At 63.8% G+C, this 18,757-nt stretch overlaps 5 protein-coding genes across 5 annotated transcripts; 2 read left to right on the top strand and 3 right to left on the bottom strand.

Annotated features, from left to right (window-relative positions):
- Positions 1-334: 334 nt before the first annotated feature.
- EMIHUDRAFT_197559 (hypothetical protein) lies at positions 335-1,686 on the bottom strand (the record flags this gene model as incomplete). The annotated part of the gene is made up of 3 exons (XM_005767281.1): positions 335-376; positions 1,297-1,386; positions 1,516-1,686. The coding sequence occupies 3 exons, from the start codon at positions 1,684-1,686 to the stop codon at positions 335-337; spliced, it is 303 nt and encodes a 100-aa protein (XP_005767338.1).
- A 255-nt stretch (positions 1,687-1,941) lies between these two features.
- Positions 1,942-2,851, top strand: EMIHUDRAFT_432743 (hypothetical protein). The gene has a single exon (XM_005767280.1). The coding sequence runs from the start codon at positions 1,968-1,970 to the stop codon at positions 2,586-2,588; it is 621 nt and encodes a 206-aa protein (XP_005767337.1). The 5' UTR covers positions 1,942-1,967; the 3' UTR covers positions 2,589-2,851.
- An 862-nt stretch (positions 2,852-3,713) lies between these two features.
- On the top strand, positions 3,714-4,239 carry EMIHUDRAFT_197557 (hypothetical protein; the record flags this gene model as incomplete). Its single annotated transcript, XM_005767279.1, has 2 exons — positions 3,714-3,760; positions 3,828-4,239. The coding sequence occupies 2 exons, from the start codon at positions 3,714-3,716 to the stop codon at positions 4,237-4,239; spliced, it is 459 nt and encodes a 152-aa protein (XP_005767336.1).
- Positions 4,240-8,251: 4,012 nt separating this feature from the next.
- EMIHUDRAFT_432738 (hypothetical protein) lies at positions 8,252-8,837 on the bottom strand. Its single transcript, XM_005767278.1, has 2 exons — positions 8,520-8,837; positions 8,252-8,417 (listed from the first exon to the last, which is right to left on the bottom strand). Exons 1-2 carry the CDS (start codon positions 8,805-8,807, stop codon positions 8,280-8,282), a joined length of 426 nt encoding a protein of 141 aa, XP_005767335.1. The 5' UTR covers positions 8,808-8,837; the 3' UTR covers positions 8,252-8,279.
- A 2,536-nt stretch (positions 8,838-11,373) lies between these two features.
- On the bottom strand, positions 11,374-12,790 carry EMIHUDRAFT_448279 (hypothetical protein). The gene is made up of 3 exons (XM_005767277.1): positions 12,584-12,790; positions 11,868-12,421; positions 11,374-11,776 (listed from the first exon to the last, which is right to left on the bottom strand). The coding sequence occupies exons 1-3, from the start codon at positions 12,609-12,611 to the stop codon at positions 11,567-11,569; spliced, it is 792 nt and encodes a 263-aa protein (XP_005767334.1). The 5' UTR covers positions 12,612-12,790; the 3' UTR covers positions 11,374-11,566.
- Between the last annotated feature and the right edge of the window lie 5,967 nt (positions 12,791-18,757).

The following is an 18,757-nucleotide window of genomic DNA, read 5'->3' as shown; positions in this document are numbered from 1 at the left end:
TCGCCCCGCGGCCGCGCGCGGACACAGCAAGAAAAAAGCTCTCAGCGGTGTTTCTCCCACAAGACAATCCCGGGACGAAAAACGAACACACACCAAGCGCTAAGCGAGCATCTGAGCAAAAATTGAGCCCGCTCAGGTGTGTGAACAAAAAATATAAGGGTCGACCAGGTTTCGAACTACTCGATAGCGGTCCCGCCGTAGCTCGCGCATAGAAGCAGGAAGCTAGGCAGAGGCCGCATCGCGTCAGTGGTATACGTTTTACCCAAAACCGAAACCAAAACACGGATCTCCAAACCAAAAAGGGATGAAATCCCTTATGGATATAATCGCCAAATTATCTCAGGAACATAGTGTGAATGCCCGGGAACAGCCCCTCCTGGCCCGAGTGCGGGGCGTGAGGGACAAACAAATTCAGAGGGCATGAAAGTCGTCAAGCTGCTTGATCAGGCCAGTAAAGATGGCGCGCGAGGCAGCCTTCGTGAGCAGGTCGGCGAGCATCACGACGCCGGGGAGGTGTTCGACAGAGATAACACCACGGCTGACGAGATCGCGAAGGAACTCGGCGGCGCGCAAGATGTGCTTGGTCTTCTTGAAGGCAACGGGATCGAAAGCCATGCCGACGGCGGATTTGCTGTCGCAGTTGATGACGCTGGCGCCGTCGATGGAAAATCCAAGGTCGATCAGTATGATAGCTCACGGATGAAAATTACCTCCTTGGCGGCTAGCATGGCGCCAAAGAACTCTGCCTCGGCACTAGACAGCGTGACGGATCGCTGCATTTTGGAGAACCAGTGGAAGAGACATCCGTAGAAGAAGAACATGCTACCGGAGCAAGAGAACTTCGTTGCCCAGTTTGAATCGACGTAGCTCTCAAGGTTGCGGTTGGGGTTCGGCTGCATGACGAGGGCGCGGTCAGCTGTGTCGCGCACGTAGATAAGCACCCGGATGGCGGCTTTAAAATGCGACGGGCCAGGGTTGGTCATGAAGCGAGCAAGCTGAGACGCTGAATAAGCAATGTCGACGCGCGTCATGTTGGCAAGCCACAGTAGTCCGCCGACGATGGCATTTAGGCAGTGCGGAACTCGGACATCTCGTCGTGTTCAACAGATCCAACGGCGGGCTGATCATCGGCGGACAGTTCGAGCCCCTCTTCCATGGACGAGTCGAAGCGGCGTGAGCGGGACCGATCGAAATAGGCGCTGAACTTGGTAACGAGGTCGGCGGCGTAGAGGCCCTAATTGCAAGCTTGATTTGATAGATGAGATTCAGGGCGACGCCCGGTTTCTTTGTGATCACCGCGTTGGCGAGGCGCGAGTCGAATGTCACACCCAGGTCGACCAGCGCCTGCTGCACCTGCCTGAAGTTTTGGATCTTTGCGATTGCCGCCTGCAGCCGTGAGAGGAGCAGTCGTCGGGGGAGATGAGGGGCGCGCCGTCGGTGAGTGACAGCACTAAGGTATCAACAAGCAGATAGACAGGAACGAGCAGCCAGGTGGGGAGGCAGCAGCGGCGCGACCCCTGCCTGCTGGTCCTTGAAGCCTCCGAACGCAGAGTCAGTCATGACGGCGTGTCTGTGGAGGAGCTCGCCAATAAGGTAGCCGTTGGCGAGGTCGTCCTCGAAGCTGCCCACCTGCCGGCTCAGCCCCACATCGTCGTTGAGCCAGCCCCGGAGCAGCTCGGCCGACATAATGTAACGTAGGGGTCGCAAAAAGTAATTTTCTAGAAAACTATGAGAGGTTGAGGTGCGAGCCCATCCCTCCCTTGGGTTGTCCGTTTTCTTTCTTTCTTTTTTTTAGGTGCGAGCCCTGGATGTCAAACCGAGAACGGCGCACCAGAAAAAGTTGGCCGCTCCGTGTATCTCGAGACCTCGAGAGAAGGCCGCCCGCAGGCCTCCCCGAGGGCCCAGGTCAGGAATTGGCTTTCTTTTGGCGGGCAACAGAAAAAGAATTTTCGTGCCATCATTCGACCATGCTGAGTCGCTTGGCGACCTCCCACTCGCGGCGCGCAGACTCCGCCGAAACATCTGGGGAGGTGGGCGGCTGGACGGTCGTCATCGCTGACGGGCACGCGGTGCTGCCCAACGGCATGAAACACCTGCCGGACAAGGGTCAAGGCGTTCAGCAATGTACTGCGCTCGTCTCTGTCGCCTGTCCACGCAGCCTCATTTCCATTGGTGACAATGCTTTTGGTGGCTGCACCTCGCTAACCTCCATCGCCCTCCCCACCGGCCTCACGCGTATCGGCGATTTTGCCTTCGGCAAGTGCTCCCTAACCTGCATCGGCTTCCCTGCCCACCTCGCCTTCATTGGCAACGGCGCCTTCTTCCGCTGCCGCGCCCTCACCTCAGTGACCCTCCCCGCCGGCCTCACCTCCATTGGCGCGCGCGCCTTTTACGGCTGCTCCTCTCTCACCGCCGTCAAACTCCCCGCTGGAATCGCCTCCATTGGCGTGGCAGCATTCTACCGCTCCTCCCTGCCCCGCGTCATCGTGCCAACCACCGCCGAGATCGCCGACGACGCCTTTCCCTCCTCCGTCACCACACCGTCCTCCGTCGCACGCCCGCAAAGATGCGCTGGTACGAGGCGGTGAGTGCGGCTCTCGCCTACAAGCGCTGCCGCCCCGGCCTGATCCTGTGGCTGGAGCGGGCCAACATCAGGCTCTCGGCTCTTACGGCCAGGACGGCGCGGCGCGCAAGCGCGACCGCGAGGAGTTCGAAGGCGACTTTGGGCAGCCGTGCGCATCTCCAGTGCTTGACACGAAAGGCAGCCGCGCCGCTCCAGGCAAGACGTGTATTGCCCGCGGCGCGCGAGACCGTGCTGAGCCCTGGTCTGACAGTAGTCGGCCGACAACAGTCTGACAGCTCAGAGACCGTTGTGCCTTTTGTTTTTTTCGCTCTCCGCTTTAGGTGCCCAAAATTCTTTTTGGTGTACCTGTGTGTGTTAGTGGAATAGTGCCAGTGCGCGCCAGTCCTGTGCCTAGTCCTGCCTAGTGGCTAGTGAAAGAAAGAAAGAAAACAGACAAGACCCAAACGAGGGATGGGACGAGGACAGGGTCCCCACCTGCACGAGCAGGATTTTGGAAGGACGATCAGGGACACAGGGGAACCAACGGGAGTCAAGGGAGTGCGGGAGTGGGGATCGCATCGCGACACTGAGGGGGGCTGGGCAGGGTTCACCCCCACCCCCACACCCCCTATAGTATCGACCTATAGTAGTAGTAGGGTGCTAGGCAGGGTGAGAAATGAAAAATCCAGGGATTCCCCTCTCGTATAGGACAAAGTTGCACCGTGCCTAGTTTTTTTTTTTTAGAAAACAGACTACAACCCAAGGGAGGGATGGGAGACGGCACGCCGCCAGCACAAACCCGTGCCTAGTGTGGTGCGCGGCTAAGAAAGTTCTTTTTTGGTGTACCTGTGTGTGCGCCAGGGTTCGGACTTTTTGCGGGGTATGGTATGGTAGGCTCACGCAACCCACCTCGAGACCATACCCCCCCGCCTGCTGACAGACCCAGCCTCCCTAGGCAGCAGGCGGTCAGGACCATACCCCCCCACCCTTTGGGCCGTGAGAGTACGTTTCGAGTACCATACCCCGGAAAAAGTTGGAACCCATTTCGTGCGAGGCACAAGATCAGACTCTTGCGCGCTTTTGCTGCTTTGACGCGCCTGCGATGATCAAGTCATGTGCCGTTCTTGCCGTCGCCATCCTTGCAGGCACGATGCCCAAGAACATGCGGCCTCCGGAGGGCGTCGAGAGCTGGCTCATGTGAGCGCTGCCTAACATCTCGCACATGTGATATCTTTGAAGTCTTTCACACTGCGCGCGCATGCAGGTTTGACGGGGTCTGCAACCTCTGCGACGGCTTCGTCAACTTTGTAGCGGACCACGACTCTGACAGACTCGTTAAGTTTGGGGCGCAGCAAAAGCACATGGAGCTGCTCAAGCGCGCCGGCGCGCCGACCGACCTCTCGACCCTCGTGCTCATCCAGGGAGATCGACACTATGTGTACAGCGACGCCGCGCTGCGGACCATGGCTGTGCTGGACTGGCCCTGGCGTGGGCTCGCTGCGTTTGCGCTCGTGCCGTCGCCGGTGCGGGATGCGTGCTACAAGTTCGTGGCGAGGTACAGATACCTGGTGTTTGGGAAGACCGAGTCGTGCCGCGTGCCGACCGGCGACTTCCGGCGCCGCTTCATCGACTACCGTCCAGAGGAGGAGGAGGCTGATCCCATCTCGTCCACGTGACGCCCGGGTGAGCCCAGGGCTCTGTCGCTCGCAGCGCGCGAGAGACACCAAACAGTAATATTAGCCACGATGTTGCGTCGCCTCTTGCGCGTCTCGCTGTGCTGCCGCTCGAAGGCGATGATCGCCCGGCGGTATCAGTGCCATGCTTCAAGGACGTGTTGCGGTTTATATTTGTGCGTGCACGTCTTGTGTTATAGGACGATCTCCGGTCTCTCCCTCTCGGACGTCATGGTCATGCTCATGCGTCATGGCTCACGTGTGGGGAGACGGGAGTGTGACTGTGAGAGAGATAGAAGCGAGAACCTGCTGACTCTCAGGTCCTCAGAGATATTTGCTATTAGCCCCGAACGTGTGGATAACGACCGCAGTATCCACGAATGCATATAAGCCATACTAGTACATGTACTCGGAGTAACTCCACCTCCCCCCCTGTCAGATATAGATGCACACATGCCAACAAACACGTGACCGGCACCGGCCACCGCATCCGACCCTCTCCCGTCTTCGCCTCTCGAAGCATCCGCGAATCACCGCGGGACCGGGCATGTACAGTGTCCAAACGAGTGCTGTGCGGCGCGGCGGCGGCCGCTGCCCTGGCCTTGGCGGCGCTTCCCGCTCGCTTCCCGCTCTCAGCGCGCTCTCAGCCGCGGCGCCGTCGCTTCCCGCCGCGGGACGGCGCCCCCTTCTCCTCCGCCACGGCGGTGGCGTAGCGGCGCGCCACCTCGGCCGCGCCTGGCATCGCCGGTGGGGCTCGAGCGGATCGGGCGCCGCTGCGCCCGCGCCCGCGCCCGCGCGGCAATGCGGCGGCCGCGGCGCGGTACGCGGCCCGTGCAGCGAGGGCGGCGCGCCCTGCCGGCGGCACGTCCTCGGAGCTCAGGAGGCGCTCAGGGTCGGCTTCGGCCAGCCAGCCTACTCAGATAATGTGTGCGATGGGGGCAGGCGCCTCCTGTCGCGGTTGGCGGGAATTCTAGCTGACCGGCGGGGGGCGCGAAGGGGGCGCCGGAGAGGGTGACGACGGCGAGCGGCAGCTGGTGCTCCGGCTTGTTGATGACTGACACTCCTGGAGGCGAGGGCGAAGGCGAGGGTGGGGCAGGGCAATGGGGCAAGGGCATCAGGGAGAAAGACGAGGCCGCGCTCCTTGCCCGTGCGCACCCGGCTGGTCCGCGGTGAGCCCGCTCCGGTCGAGCAGGACGGCGAAGACGAGCATGTGCCGCCCGCCCTTGCAGTAGCCGTGCGACACCGCCATGGAGTGGCCAAAGTACTCTCCGGGGCCCATCGCCTGTCAGAGAGCCAGCAGAGGGGCGTCGCGAGCGGTGGGGTCCTCCGGCCGCCTCCGGCTCCAGCCGAGGGGCGCGCCTGCCCGGCGCGCCGGCGCGGGTCGAGGCCCTCGCGGCAGATGGCGGCCATGTTCGCCTCGGCAGAGCCGTGGAAAGCGAGCCGCATCGACTTGTCCGGCACCGCCGACCACGCCGCGACGAAACGCTCGTACAGCGGCCGGCCCGGCAGCGAGCGGGGGTTGTGCCACACAGCGAGGCCCTCGGAGCGGCTGCGCTGCGTGGCGAGAGCCTGCGCGGCTTGTGCCGACTGCAGGCTCTGCAGCGCCTTGGCCTGCGACGCCTGCGCCGCCTGCAGCGCCTCCTGCGCCGACTCGGCTCGCGGTGGCGGCTGCCCTCGCGCCTGCTGCCAGCCCGCCGGCACGGGGAGGCCGGCGTACGCCAGGGCGGAGGCTGCAGCGCCAACGACGGAGCCGCCGTAGTACGCTGGGGCTGCACCGCCGCCGCCGTAGCCGCCGCCGTAGCCGCCGCCGTAGCCGCCGCCGTAGCCGCCGCCGCCGCCAGTGACCGCCACGAGGGCCTGTTGGACCTGCGTGGCGAGTGAGGGGGGGGACAGGCCGTGCTGAGGAGCGTGCTCAATAGGGGCCGTGCCGCACGAACACGACGTGCAAAGACGGCGGCCTCGGGCGGAGGTGGGGCTACGTGGTCCTGCCCGCTCGACCTGCTGCGACGCGATGGTGTACGCCTGCTGCGCCTGCAACATTTCGGCAGAGGGCTGCATCGCGACCGCAGCCTGCACGCTCTGCCGGCCGTGCTCGCTCCGGTTGACGAGCTCCTCGATTGACTTGCGCTGCTCGGCGAGCAGGTCCAGGTCGTCGGCGGTGAGGTCCACCTATGCGGCGCGAGGGGAACAGAGATTACCGTCTGGGCGTGCCAGGGTTGCAGGGGCGTGACGGGATTGCAGCGGGGGTCGTTCTACGGTAGTCCACCTGCTCTGCCGCCGCCTGCTCCGCCGCCGCGCCCTGGCGGTTGCGCGCCAGCCGCCGTTCGCGACGCAGCCGCTGCCGCGCGCGGAGTCGGGGGTGGGAGAAAGGGGAGCGGGGGGGGGGGGGGGTGATGCCTGGAAGGGGGGGAGGGGGGGAAGGGGGAGTGCAAGAGCGAGAGCGAGAGGGAGGAGGGGAGATGTGTTGTGTGTGTGTGTGTGTGGTGGTCAGCGAGGCACCTGCCGTTCAGTGAGGGCGGAGAAGGTGAGGTCGGCCGAGGGCTGTGCGATCCGCGCGCCGAGCAGGCGCGCGACAGAGGCGTCGTCGCCGCTCAAGTCGATCGTCACCACGGCCTTTGAGGAGGAGGGCACGCCGCCGGAGCTTCCAGCCGCGCCTCCGCCGTCGCCTCCTCCTCGCCCGCTCCCATCATCCTCGTCGTCGTCCGCAACCAGCAAGTCAATGACCACCGCGACGTCTCCGCCGCCCGCTCCTCCTCCAGAGGGCGCGCCCTCCTCGTCGTCGCTGCTGATGACCACGTCTGGCCGCACGCGAGCCGACGACACTGGCGCCGCCGCCTCGCCTCCTGCAGTCTCGTCGTCACTGTCGAGTACTACCGTCGTGATGGTCGCGGCGGGGGGCCTGGTCTCCGCGCGGCTTGCGGAGGCGGAGGCGGCGGCGGCGGCAGCAGCAGAAGCGGTGGAGGCGGAGGAGGCAGTGGAGGCGGAGGTGGCGGCGGGCGCGGCGGCGGGCGCGGCGGGAGTGGCCTCTCCGGCTGGGGCGGCGGTCCCCGTGATCCGCACGAGCACTGGGTGTTGCGGCTCTCCCGCCGGATCTGCCGAGAGCCACACAGTCGCTCCATCCTGGAGAGGCACCGGCTTGCCGAGCTCAAGCCGCTCCGGCAACGTGTCACCTGGCTTTGCGATAAAGGACCGGCCCTTGCCGACGCACGTGAGTACCCATCCATCCGCGGCCGTGTCCACCGCCGAGATACGGCATTGCGCACGAGACATTCGCGAGTCGGCGGCGGAGATGTGGCTGCGCCCAATCGAACCGTCCTGCGGAAGGGAGACGGAGCTGCCGTCCGTTGTCGTGAGCTCTTGGCGTTTGACGTCCCAGACTGGTGCCATCTCTCGCTGGCCGCTCGCGCGCGCAGGTCGCAAGTGCGTCCACTCCGACAGTATGAATGGTTGGGCAAGTGTGAACAGCAGGGCCAGGTGATAGGCATACGCCTAATTGGGCCTCAGATCGCCCGACCGCGTCCCGGTGCTCTGTGGTCGGATTTGTGACGCCGCCGCACCGCGCCGCGGCCGGGGGGCCTCCGGAGGCCGAGGATGGCCGTGGCGGACCGGGACGAGCTCTGGTTCAGTGTCAGTGTATACATTGTAAGAGACTGACCATGTGCACAATATCTCTCAGTCTAGCTAAGCCAGGGGAGGCGATTCCAGGGCCGTACAGCAGCTTGATGGTGCTTCGCCGGCGTGCGTCCCGGAGTCCTAGCAGAGAAAAAAATTTGCTTTACGGCCACATCGACGCTCCGGCGCAATTCGTCTCTTTCGTAGCGGCCGGTGAGCCTCGCCCTGTGGGTTGACGTGCGGCACGTACACAGCCGTCACCCCAGAGCTCCGAGTGGCGAGTGGCGAGTGACGAGTCCGGTCTCGAACTTGTCGCCGATTCAATATCGAGTTCAAGGAAGCACCCTTGCCCTTGAAGCTTGGGCCTTGGCTTCCGCCATATTTGGTTTTAGCCATTTTTTGCTATTTGTATTTTTATGAGAAAATGACACTCATTCCTCCACTCTCGGTGAGTTGTCGTCCGTGCCGGTGCCCGGTCCTGCCTGCCCTCGAATGCGCCACAGGCGGAGAGGCCCCGTCGCCTCCACATCCGTCGCGCTGCCGGGCGGGAGCATGGTGGCGAGGCGCGCCTACTCAGCACGGCGACGCATGCCTGCTTACCCCGGTACCATCTCACGTGTGAAAGAGGCGCAATGCTGGCAGCGCGGGCGAGGCAGGGCGAAGCAGGCCACCTCGCTCAGCGGCTCGGAGACGGCCAGACCTCGCGCCTCGCACAGCGCGCGGAAGTGCGCCTCCCTCCGCCGGTCGCGCACGCGGAAGCAGCAGAGGGCGAAGGAGCAGCGCGCGGCGAGTGCGAGGCGGACGGTCTCCGCGAGCGGCTCGAGTGTGTCCGGCTCAAACAGCGAACTGCCGCGAAAATAGAGGAGATCGGCCAACAGGACGAGCGACGCGCCACCGCCACCGCCGTCACTCTGCGGAGGCGGCGCGCCGCCCCAGATGAGCGGCGTTGCGCGCAGCATTGGACAGCCGCTCTCGGCGAAGGCGGCTGCCTGCGGACGTGGGAGACGCGAGTGGGGGAGGAGTGGGGGAGCGAAGGACGAATGATCTGGAACTGTGCGCTCGCCATCGCGGAGACTCGGCACGGAAGATCAGTCGCGAGGTAGCGGGCGGAGCGCCACTGTGCCGCGAGCGCGATAGCCATCGCGCCAGTGCCGGCGCCCAGCTCGAGCACCTTGAGTTGAGCAACGACGCAGGAGCTCCTGACGCTGTCGGTCAAACCGAGCTGGGTCGTGTGGTAAAGTGACCCGACCCTGCCCAGATCGAGGCTCGCGCACCTCGTCAGGAGGGTACGCCACGAGCGGAGGCCAGACAGCTCTGATGGCGGCGCTGTCTGTCAGCACGAGCCGCAGCAGGCGGCCGCTGTCCCAGTCGCGGACCATACCCCCCCCGCCTGCTGACAGACCCAGCCTCCCGGAGACCGGGGATGGGCGGTCAGGACCATACCCCCCCACCCTTTGGGCCGCGAGGGTACCATACCCCGCAAAAAGTTGGAACCCTGGCGAGTAGAGACCACGCCTCACTTTTTCACACCGGGGGTCCGTCGGAAAAAGCATGCTTTTCGGATGCTTTTCGCTGCGCATGCTCGAGCCCCCGGCGAGGGCTTGTGCTGTGAATAGCAGGTGGTCTCTACTCGCGCACAACCGAAAATGGGTTCGGGTTCCCGTGGGTTCGGGCCCGGCTAAATACAAGCCTGTAGCGAGGGCTGGGGCGACGAGTGCGGAGCCTTCTGTGCGCGTGGCGGGGGCGGCGGGATGGCTGCTGTCGATTATCACCAGCCATGCTCCGGAAGACTGCTGGGCTGGCTGCAATCGCTGTGCTCCAGCCACATAGTAGATGGCTGCAATGGATGGCTGTGGCCCAGCCATCTTACCCAAAATGGCTGCGATATAGCCAGCTCAGCCATGAGGGCCCGCCCCGGGGCGTGCGGTATGGATGGCTGCAGCAGCGAGCTTCCAGCCATCCCTACTCAGGATGGCTGCCCTGTGTGTCAGCTGTGTGTATGTATTGCAGCCATCGGCCTGGGGAGGCTATGGCTGCACTGGCTAGCTCAGCCATCCTTAGATAAGATGGCTGTGTAAGATAGTGTGCTTACATTCCGAGGTTAGCCCAGAGTGCCCCGCAACAGGTAGATCTATTAGGAAAGAAAGAAGAAAACAGACAACCCAAGGGAGGGATGGGGAGCCACATTACATTAGGTAGGTGCACAGGTGTACACCTTGTACCGACACAGAGGTAGGCGCGCAGCGCCCACACCCTCTACCTAGGTGTGTGAGTGAGTGCTATACACCTTAGCGCACCTTATACGAGGTACCCTCCACATGTCCACACCGGTACCTGGGGTACTCTCGAGACGTTCACACCGGCGGTGGGCGCGATTAAGGGTGCACCGCCCGTCGCGCGAAACGAACAGCCTCGGCCTCGTGCCGCCAGAGCCAAGAAGCCCACCTCCACGCAGAACACGACGCTCCAGACCCCGGGCATGGACGTGATCAAGAGCAGTACCCGGGCCCGCTGTGACAGTCTCGAGGGCCGTCAAGCTAGCGTCAAGACCGGCTCCCGGGCAAGCACTCTTCCCGCACCTCACCGGCGCGGAGCAGAACGCGTCGTACGCGGGCACGGCCGTCGAGTTCACGGTGAAGTACGGCAACGTCTCCGCCCCCTCGGCTGCACCGTCCTCCAACTCGCCGGACCCCCATCGAGCTCCGACGCTGCCGCTTCGGCTGCGCCATCCTCGGGCTCGGCCAGGCCGCCGACCCACCCTCCGCCGACCCGCTCAGTGACGTCGACATGTCGCTGCTCCAACGTGCCGGTGTTCCCCAGAACACGCCATTATGCTGCAGGTGCTATGACTTAGTAGCGTGTCGGGCGGGGCCGTCGGGAGGGAGCGAGCGTGTGTCCGGCGAGGCGCCCACATACTACCTCTATCTAAGTGTGCCGGCCAGCGCCCACACCGGCACCGGGGGTAGGGTCAGAGGGACTGCACCCAAGGTGTTGAGGTGAGCACCTAATGCAGTGTGGGATGGGAGGACGGCACGCCGCCATCACACAGGGATTTTAAGGAGAGGAGTGTGGTGCTAGCCGTCGCCCACCCTAGGGAGTCTGCCTCTTCCTATCTCTCTTCGCAGTCCCTCGCCGATTCTCGCTGCAACCTTCATGCCACCTCGCGGTCGTCCCACTCTCGAATGTTCTCCCTCCTGTCGCTTCATCCTCTGTCGCGTCGCTCTCCCTGCCTCGTTCTGCTGCGCCGCAGCCCGCCGATCCCTTGCTCTCGCGGCTTCCTAGCTTCTTCTCGGCGCAACTCCGCCCTCCTTGCGGCGTATTTTATGGCCCCTCGAGTTTATCAAGCTCTCCTCGCGCAAGGACGGCTCTTCTGACACCCACCCCGGCGGGGGCTCGCGAGCGGTGCTGCACGCGCGGTACAAGTGCCTGCGGCGCGGCCCGCAGCTGCGTTTGCGTTTGGCCGCGATTTTTCTTTCTTTTAATAATCTTTTGTCTGCTGGGGGGGGCTCGACAGCTACTTCTTGGTTTTTGACTTGTTTGAGAATATAATAAACGTGTCACCTGACCAACGTGTCACATCGCAGGCCCATGACCCAGTTTTCTGATGCGTGTGTTCACGGAGTGTCAGAGTTGGAGGGATAATGGATCACGGCAGTAGTGCCCACTCTCTCGAGCTCCGCGGCTCTCATACAGCCCCGCTCTCGTCGGAACTGTCTCCTCAAGACGCAAAATGTGGCTCGACCTCCACCACGGTGAATGTGTGGCCCTGCACGCAGATGGTCTCGCGCAACGACGTCGGCACCAGAAAGGTGAGGGGCGGGAAGCATACCTCCGCCTCGCCGGGGAAGGCGGAGCACCACGCAAGGTCGGCGCCGCGCTCCATGAAGCTCGTCGTCTTGAGCTTGAGCAGCAGCGGCCGGTCGGACGCCTACGTCCCACACGATCGCCCGAGGTCGGCCGGGAGATGTCTTCCTGAGAGTGAGAGGCGGCAGCGGGTGAGGCAGCAGCGGGTCGCGCACCGAGTACCGCACGGCAACGTCCAGGCAGCGCGTCGTCGACATCGGCGCCTGCTCCGTGCCGCCTCTGGCCATGAACTCGCCCGTGACGTGCAGGTCGCGCATGCCGCGCCACAAGTCGATGGAGCGATACGCATCGTCGGCCCGCGCGGAGACGGCGCGCAGCCGCTTGAGGCCTTCGTTGATGAAGGCGACGGTCACGGCGAGCGGGTGCGGGCCCGCGCGCGCCTCGTCGCGCAGCGGGTTGTTGATCGAGCGGTAGGCTGCGGTGGAGTAGAGGCGCAGCGCCAGCACGTGCGCCGGGGAGAGGTCGGCCTCGCGCGCCTCTGGCCTGTCGACGAAGTGGGAGAAGGGGAGGCCCGGCTCGCGGCCCTCGTCGAGGACTCCGTTCGCCCAGCGGCGCCCGTTGCTGCCCGAAGTGCCTCGCAAGATGTACTCGAGGCACTCGAGATCGTCGGACGAGCCCGCCGCTTCGAACTCGGCGACGATGGCGTGTACGCCGCGCGAGAGTCCGGCGTACAGCTCCTCGTCGCTGACCCCGAGGAAGCGGTGCACGCCTGCGGGGGAGAGTACTATAGTCCAGCTACAGTCCTGACTGCAGAGGGCTGCAGTAGAGGGACAGAGAGGCGTCGCGGAGGGCCGGAGAGGAGGAGGGGGAGAGAGGGGGGCGACAGACCGAGGGAGTGAGAGGGGGGAGAGGGAGAGGGTGCGGTGCACACCGAGCGCCGCTCGGACAGGCTCGCCCATCAGCAGCTCCTGACCCGTGAATCGGCTGCCCGCACCCGGAGCAGCAGCCGGTGCTCCTGGAGCGGCCGTTCTCCCTCCGCCCGTGCGGAGCGCGACCCGACCTGTCGCCACAGGCTTCTCCCCCGTCCCTGGCTCGCCCCTCGTCCCCTCCCCCTCCCCCTCCTCCCCCTCTGTGGCTGGCTGCCCCCCCGCCACCACCACAGCCTCCTCCTCCTCCTCCTCCTCCTCCTCCTCCTCCTCCTCCTCCTCCTCCTCCTTCTCTGAGACAGCCACCACCACCCCGCCACCCTCATCCCCCGCCCTCCCTCCCGCCCGCCCGCCCCCGCCGCAGAGTTTGCGCAACAAGCCGCCCTCATCGTCCTCCGCCGGGGGCGCGGGGAGCGCCGCCCGCAGCGCAGTCTCGAGGTCGACGAGCTCGCCTGATCTCGGGGTGATCTCGGGGTGATCTCGCGGCGAGCTCGGGGTCAACTCGGGGCGATCTCGTGATGATCGCATCTAGATGATCTCATCTCTAGATCTCGGGGAGAGGTGAGAGAGTGGTCAATGGGGCCGTCCGCGCTCGCCGTCCTCGCGCCGTATGTACATGCGGAAGCAGCGAGGGCCGACCGAGCAGATGCGGTAGAGCGAGCGCGCGGCGGCGGCGGTCACCTATTCTCCGAGATTGACCGAGATTGACCGAGACTGTCCGGCGAGCGAGCGGGCGGGCGGAGGCGATCACGTAGATGGGAGGGCAGCAGCAGAGGAGGAGGAGGAGGTTGGGGCCGATCTGCGGCGGAAGGCTCAACATGTCGCACCCTCTAGGCTGGGGGAGAAGGCCGGAGGGGCCAGCTGCTCGCACGCAACGCGGTGGCAGCGGATCTTGTGGGTGGTGAGGGGTGGTTGGGTGGTGGTTTGGGTGGTTGGTTTGGTGTGTGTGTGGGGGGGGGGGGCTGCACCACGGAGAAGATCACCCCCGCCTTGGAGAGATTCTCCATGGTCCTGTCCCCGCCGTCAGTGCCGGCTGCTGCTCCTGCTGCTGCGTTGTCGCCCTCCTCGTCGTCCAGGTCGTCGTGGTAGAGCTTGACCTGCGAAGCGACAAGACAAGGGCAGCACCGTGAAGGTGTCTGAAGGAGGGACGTGCCAACGCCTCGTGGCCGCGAAGGTGCCGCTTTGGAGGGGGGGGGTTAGGGGGGGGGGGGGGGTCCGATCCCGCATCTAGCGACGCCGGCCAGCGAGTAGGCGTAAATGGCGGCCCCCCAAAAGACTGTGGGGCAAAAGACGTGGTACCCTGCGGCAGTCGGCAAAGGGGAGTGTGAGGCAAAAGTGTGTCGGGCGGAGGCGGTAGCGGGCTGGGCGGTGGCGGGCTGGGCGGAGGAGGGGGCGTGGGATGGGCGGAGGAGGGGGGCGTGGGATGGGCGGAGGAGGGGGGCGTGGGATGGGAGGAGGGGTGGGGCGTGGGATGGGAGGAGGGGTGGGCGTGGGATGGGAGGAGGAGGGGGGCGTGGGATGGGAGGAGGGGTGGGGCGTGGCCATGGGGGCGTGCACACGCCAAAGAGGCAGAGCTCCCACCGCGCAGCTCGCCGCGCCACCGGGAGGTTGTAGAGCAGCCCGCCGCGGCGGTACCCCTCGCTAGGGCAGCAGCGGCGCCAGCAGCGGTTCCAGCACCCTCCCTTCCCGCCGATGCTGCCTGTTCGCTCACACGAGTCCGGGGGTCAGGCCGGTTGGCACGGCGGTACGTCATCACTCGCCCGAGAGAATGGTCGCTGCCGAAGGCGACGAGCAAGGCCGTGATCTTCGGCCGCAAGAACCTACACGAAAGAGAAGTGGACGCGTCTCCGAATGCGGCGGCTGAAGCCTCGGCGGACGGAGGACATGGTCGACATTCCTCAAGTGCGAGACTCCAAGCGCTGCAGGGGAGAGTGTGTGGCGGCTGCTGTTGGTGTCCCACGCATCTAAGGGCCACGAGCAGGACAGGCATGATGAGGAGCGGGCTGTACATGCTGCTGATGATCTGAGGAGGAGCAGGAGGAGGCGGTGGAGGCCAGGAGGGTGAGAAGCGCCGCAGCCCGTGTCGGCGGGTGGCGGAGCCTCACCCACAGGACTGTCTGGCAGCCGAGAAAGTACTTGACCGTTTCCGCCGACTCGTCCGCCTGCTGCCGCCACGAGTACGCCGGCGGCGTCTTGAGCGCCGCGAGGAAGGAGCCGCAGCAGCCGAGTGCCGGCGCCTCGTCGTTACCCGACAGCCCGATGCCGCCTGATGGCCTGGTGAGCCCCTCCTGCTCCTGCTCCTTTGCACGGCGCGGCAGCGGACGGCGTTTGTCCTATTTGAATAAGACACCATGAGGAGGCGCTGTCTGCGGGTCGCACTGCGCCACTCCGCACAATGTACGTTCCGCATGACCGCAAGCAGAATGCAGCACGAGAGGGCCGTGACACAGCACGCAACGACGCCGACGATGGCAAGGAGCTTCGGGCCGAGCTCGAGAGCGGCTGCAGCGCTCATTTCACGAGCCGCGGTGGGAGCAAAGGAGTCGTTCTATGAGGCTTCGCGAGCACCAACGAGCGGAGATCGCGGGGACTGCGATTCGGCAGCAGAGCAAGGAGTCGAGTCTCCCGGTCCGCTTTTGGGTGAGGCGCTGTGGGAAGACCGCCCGCGAGACGTGAAAGAAAGTATTATGCCGCTTACGTGCTCCGAGTAGAGGGGGCGTTCTGCTGCTAGGGGAAACCTGGAGCGCGGTACTAACCCTCGGAGACCTGTGTTTACTTTATGGCCCTTTCCCTGCGAACGCGCACCCCCCAGGTAGGGTTGTCAAACGTTAATTTGGAAGAGAAGAAGTCTAATTTGGGGCCTAACAGTTGCGCTATTGTTGGCTGAAATCCTCAACGTTGTTCAAGTGTTCATCCCAGCCCATGCTGTTACTGTTTGTTACTGTTGTTACTGTTGTTCAGCGGCCAGCAAGCAGAAAATGACAAAAAACCCGGGTAAAACCCGAAAATACCTGGGATTTTTCGGGTATTTTCGGGTATTACCCGCACTGGACACTAGAGATCATCGTGGGTCACTGCCAGGCCTTCCTTACTGTTGTTCAGTCGGCCTAACGTTAGCTACTGTTGTTGGGGAGCCCCACTGTTGTTCTGTTGTTACTGTTAACACTAGCAACACTTGTGGAGGTGTGACCAGCCAGGTGACCAGGTGACCAGGTGACCACCCCTGGAACTTTGATCTCAGGAGACTCCAAGGTGACCAGGTGACCAGGTGACCAGGTGACCACCCCTGGAACTTTGATCTCAGGCTCTCATACCCCCTTCCCCCCTGTATACATACAAAAAAAACTATAATTTAATTTATAATATGGTCACATATGGTCACTTGGGTACGCTCTGAGGGGTCCTGAGATCAAAGTTCCAGGGGTGGTCACCTGGTCACCTGGTCACCTGGTCACCTTGGAGTCTCCTGAGGTCAAAGTTGCAGGGGTTGTCACCTTGTCACCTTGTCACCTGGTCATTTCTTTTTGGCTTTCGCGCCCAGTCTAGACGTTGCCGTTGGTCAAACTTAAGTTTGACCAACGGCGCAATGGTGAGGAGGATTGTGATCAGCAGCGACGACGACCGCAGCAGTGGCAGCGATTATGGGTGCGGTGGCAGCGAATATGGGTTGACAAATGACAAACCGGACCCGAATCCAAACAGGGCGAACGCCTCTCACCGCTCGGTCAGCGAGACCTCGAGCAAGAAGATTGAGATGCCGGGCGACCCGAAGCTGCTGAGCATGCTGCAAACTTCAGCGAAATCGTTCGCAGGGTGGGGTGGCGAGCTTCCTTACATCGTCGTCGACTATGGCGAGGGCATGCGCTCGCTAATGTCATATCAGTTCTACCCTGAGGGGCAAGGCGCTTCCGTGTGGGGCAAGGGCGCAGGACCCTTTCAACAGACCATCCAACTCGCCGCGAAGACCTTCCCCGCGTTTGACCCGTCGAAGACAGGCTGGGAGCTGCCAACGTCCAAGATCAACCCACTGTACACCTATGTGGAGCGGTCCGGCCCTCTCGTGGGCGTGCCGATCGTGTCAGAGATCGAGTGGTACGACATGTGCGACTCATACCCCGACGGAGTCGTGCCCTTCATGGACATGCTCTTCAACGTCGTCACCGGCCAGGAGTACCTGCTCCCTGAGGCGCAAGGCGAGCTGCTCTTCAAGAGGGCGAGGACGAGTATGCTATGCTACGTGACGACGCGGCACAAGTTCAACGCGCCCACCCCGGAGGAGTGGCAGGCGGCTGCGGCGTCAGCGTGGCGCGTGCGCGTGGACAGGATGTTTGCGCAGGTGTTCGTCGACGACGGGCAGCGCGAGGAGGTGATGTGGTCACTTGCCGTCTTCCTCTTCAAGCGGTACAATCCGCTGCGCCGCCTACTTGTGTTGCACGGCGGCACGGGCGCGGGCAAGTCCTTCTCCCAAAACGTCTTGTGGGAAACCTACAAACACATCGGATGGGTGAGCACGTACGCCGGCGCCGCCTTCTCCACGCATGAGGCTCCGTCGGCGAACGCGCCCACACACATGCTCAACAAGTGCAAGTGGAAGCGGCTCGTCTTCCTCTCGGAGTCAGACGCGTCGGGCATGCTCTCCGGTCCGACCGTCAAGGCCTACACCGGCAACGACCCAATCCCGCACCGCAAGTGCCACAACGACGCGGGGGCAGAGTTGAAGCCGACTGCGAGCTTTGTGCAGCTGACCAACACGCACGTGTCGGTTGACGTGGCAGGCGAGGCTGAGCTCGGCCGCATCGTATGCGTCAAGATGTTGAGCTCCTTCCTCCCACCCGCGTTGGTGGAGAAGGCGAAGGCCGGCGAGCCGGTGAAGCTGCGCAACGGCGCGGAGAAAGTGGTCGACCCGACCAAGGTCTTCCCCGAGGAAGAGGAGCCGTTTGCGGAGGCCAAGGAGAACGGCACGGAGCGCGAGTTGGTGATCGCCGTCACGCGGTGCATGGCAGACCATCTCGCCGCGTACGAGTGCACGGCGCGGCTCAGCAAGTGTGTCGCTCCCTACTTCTCCAAGGCCATCGACGACCCCACCTACCGCGACTCCGTCAACTGGGCGGAGGTGACGCAGGGACTTTGCGCCTCGTTCGCCGAGGTGCAGGCGCAGCTGTCCGAAAACGGCGACGTCTTTCCACGCGCGGACATCGATTACGTCGGGCCGCCGCGCATGCGCGACGGCTCGATGCCAGGAGAGGACTCTGACACCTCCCTCAAGGAGTCGCTGACGATGGTGTTCAAGATGGACCGCACGTCCGACGAGAAGATGTCCGCCGTGGACGCGCACGCGCTGTTCACGGGCAAGGTGATGGCGCGCTTCGTGCCGTCGCAGTGGAAGGACATCTCGCAGAAGGACCTCACCATGGCGCTGCAGAGGTACCACACATCCAACGCCTGTCCGACCTCGGGTTTCTCCTTCAAGCTGCCGAAGACCAGCCAGGGAAAAGCAAAGATCAATGTTGACTACGACCGCACGCCGGACCGACCTCTGCTCGTCATTCCCACCGGTGCGCACGGTGTCGCCTTCCGCGGCCTGTCGACGAACAAGACGCCGGAGGAGGTCGACACCGAGGAGGAGGCCAAGCGTGTGATCGTCGTGCAGGAGGAGAAGCGGCGGCGCGCGATCGAGGAGCGGCAGCAGAAGAGCGACGAGGTCAACACCAAGTGGCAGCGCGTGCAGGCGGCCGAATTCATCGACGAGATCTTCCAGCCAGCGTTGAAGAAGGCGGACGTGCGCTCTCCGTTTCGCTACCAGTCTGACGAGCAAGCCGAGGCGTTTGAGTGCATGCTCGCGCGCGCCGTGAAGGCGAAGAAGCTCCAGATCGGCGCCTCGATCCCTCTCTGGCACTTACTCTACCTAGGCTACGACGTTTGCGCCAAGACGGCGAAACCCTTCTCGGACAAGTCCGTCGATCTGGTGTTTCTCAACGAGTTCTCGTGCACGAGGGTGGACGACATGACGTTTCCTAACCCCGCGTCGATGAAGAAGGAGTGGGCAAAGGCTCTCGCGACGTACTTCCACGATTGGTTCGCGCAGATGCTGCGCGAGCCATACGCAAGGCGCCGCGGAAGCGTCCGACGCTCCCCCTACACGCTCGAAGACGGCGTCGTCAAGGGCGTGTCGGCGAAAG

The sequence above is a fragment of the Emiliania huxleyi genome, assembly GCF_000372725.1.
Source record: "Emiliania huxleyi CCMP1516 unplaced genomic scaffold EMIHUscaffold_5, whole genome shotgun sequence".
Classification (NCBI taxonomy): domain Eukaryota; phylum Haptophyta; order Isochrysidales; family Noelaerhabdaceae; genus Emiliania; species Emiliania huxleyi.
Note: the sequence above shows the minus strand (reverse complement) of the source record. Positions and strands in the feature narration are given on the sequence as shown.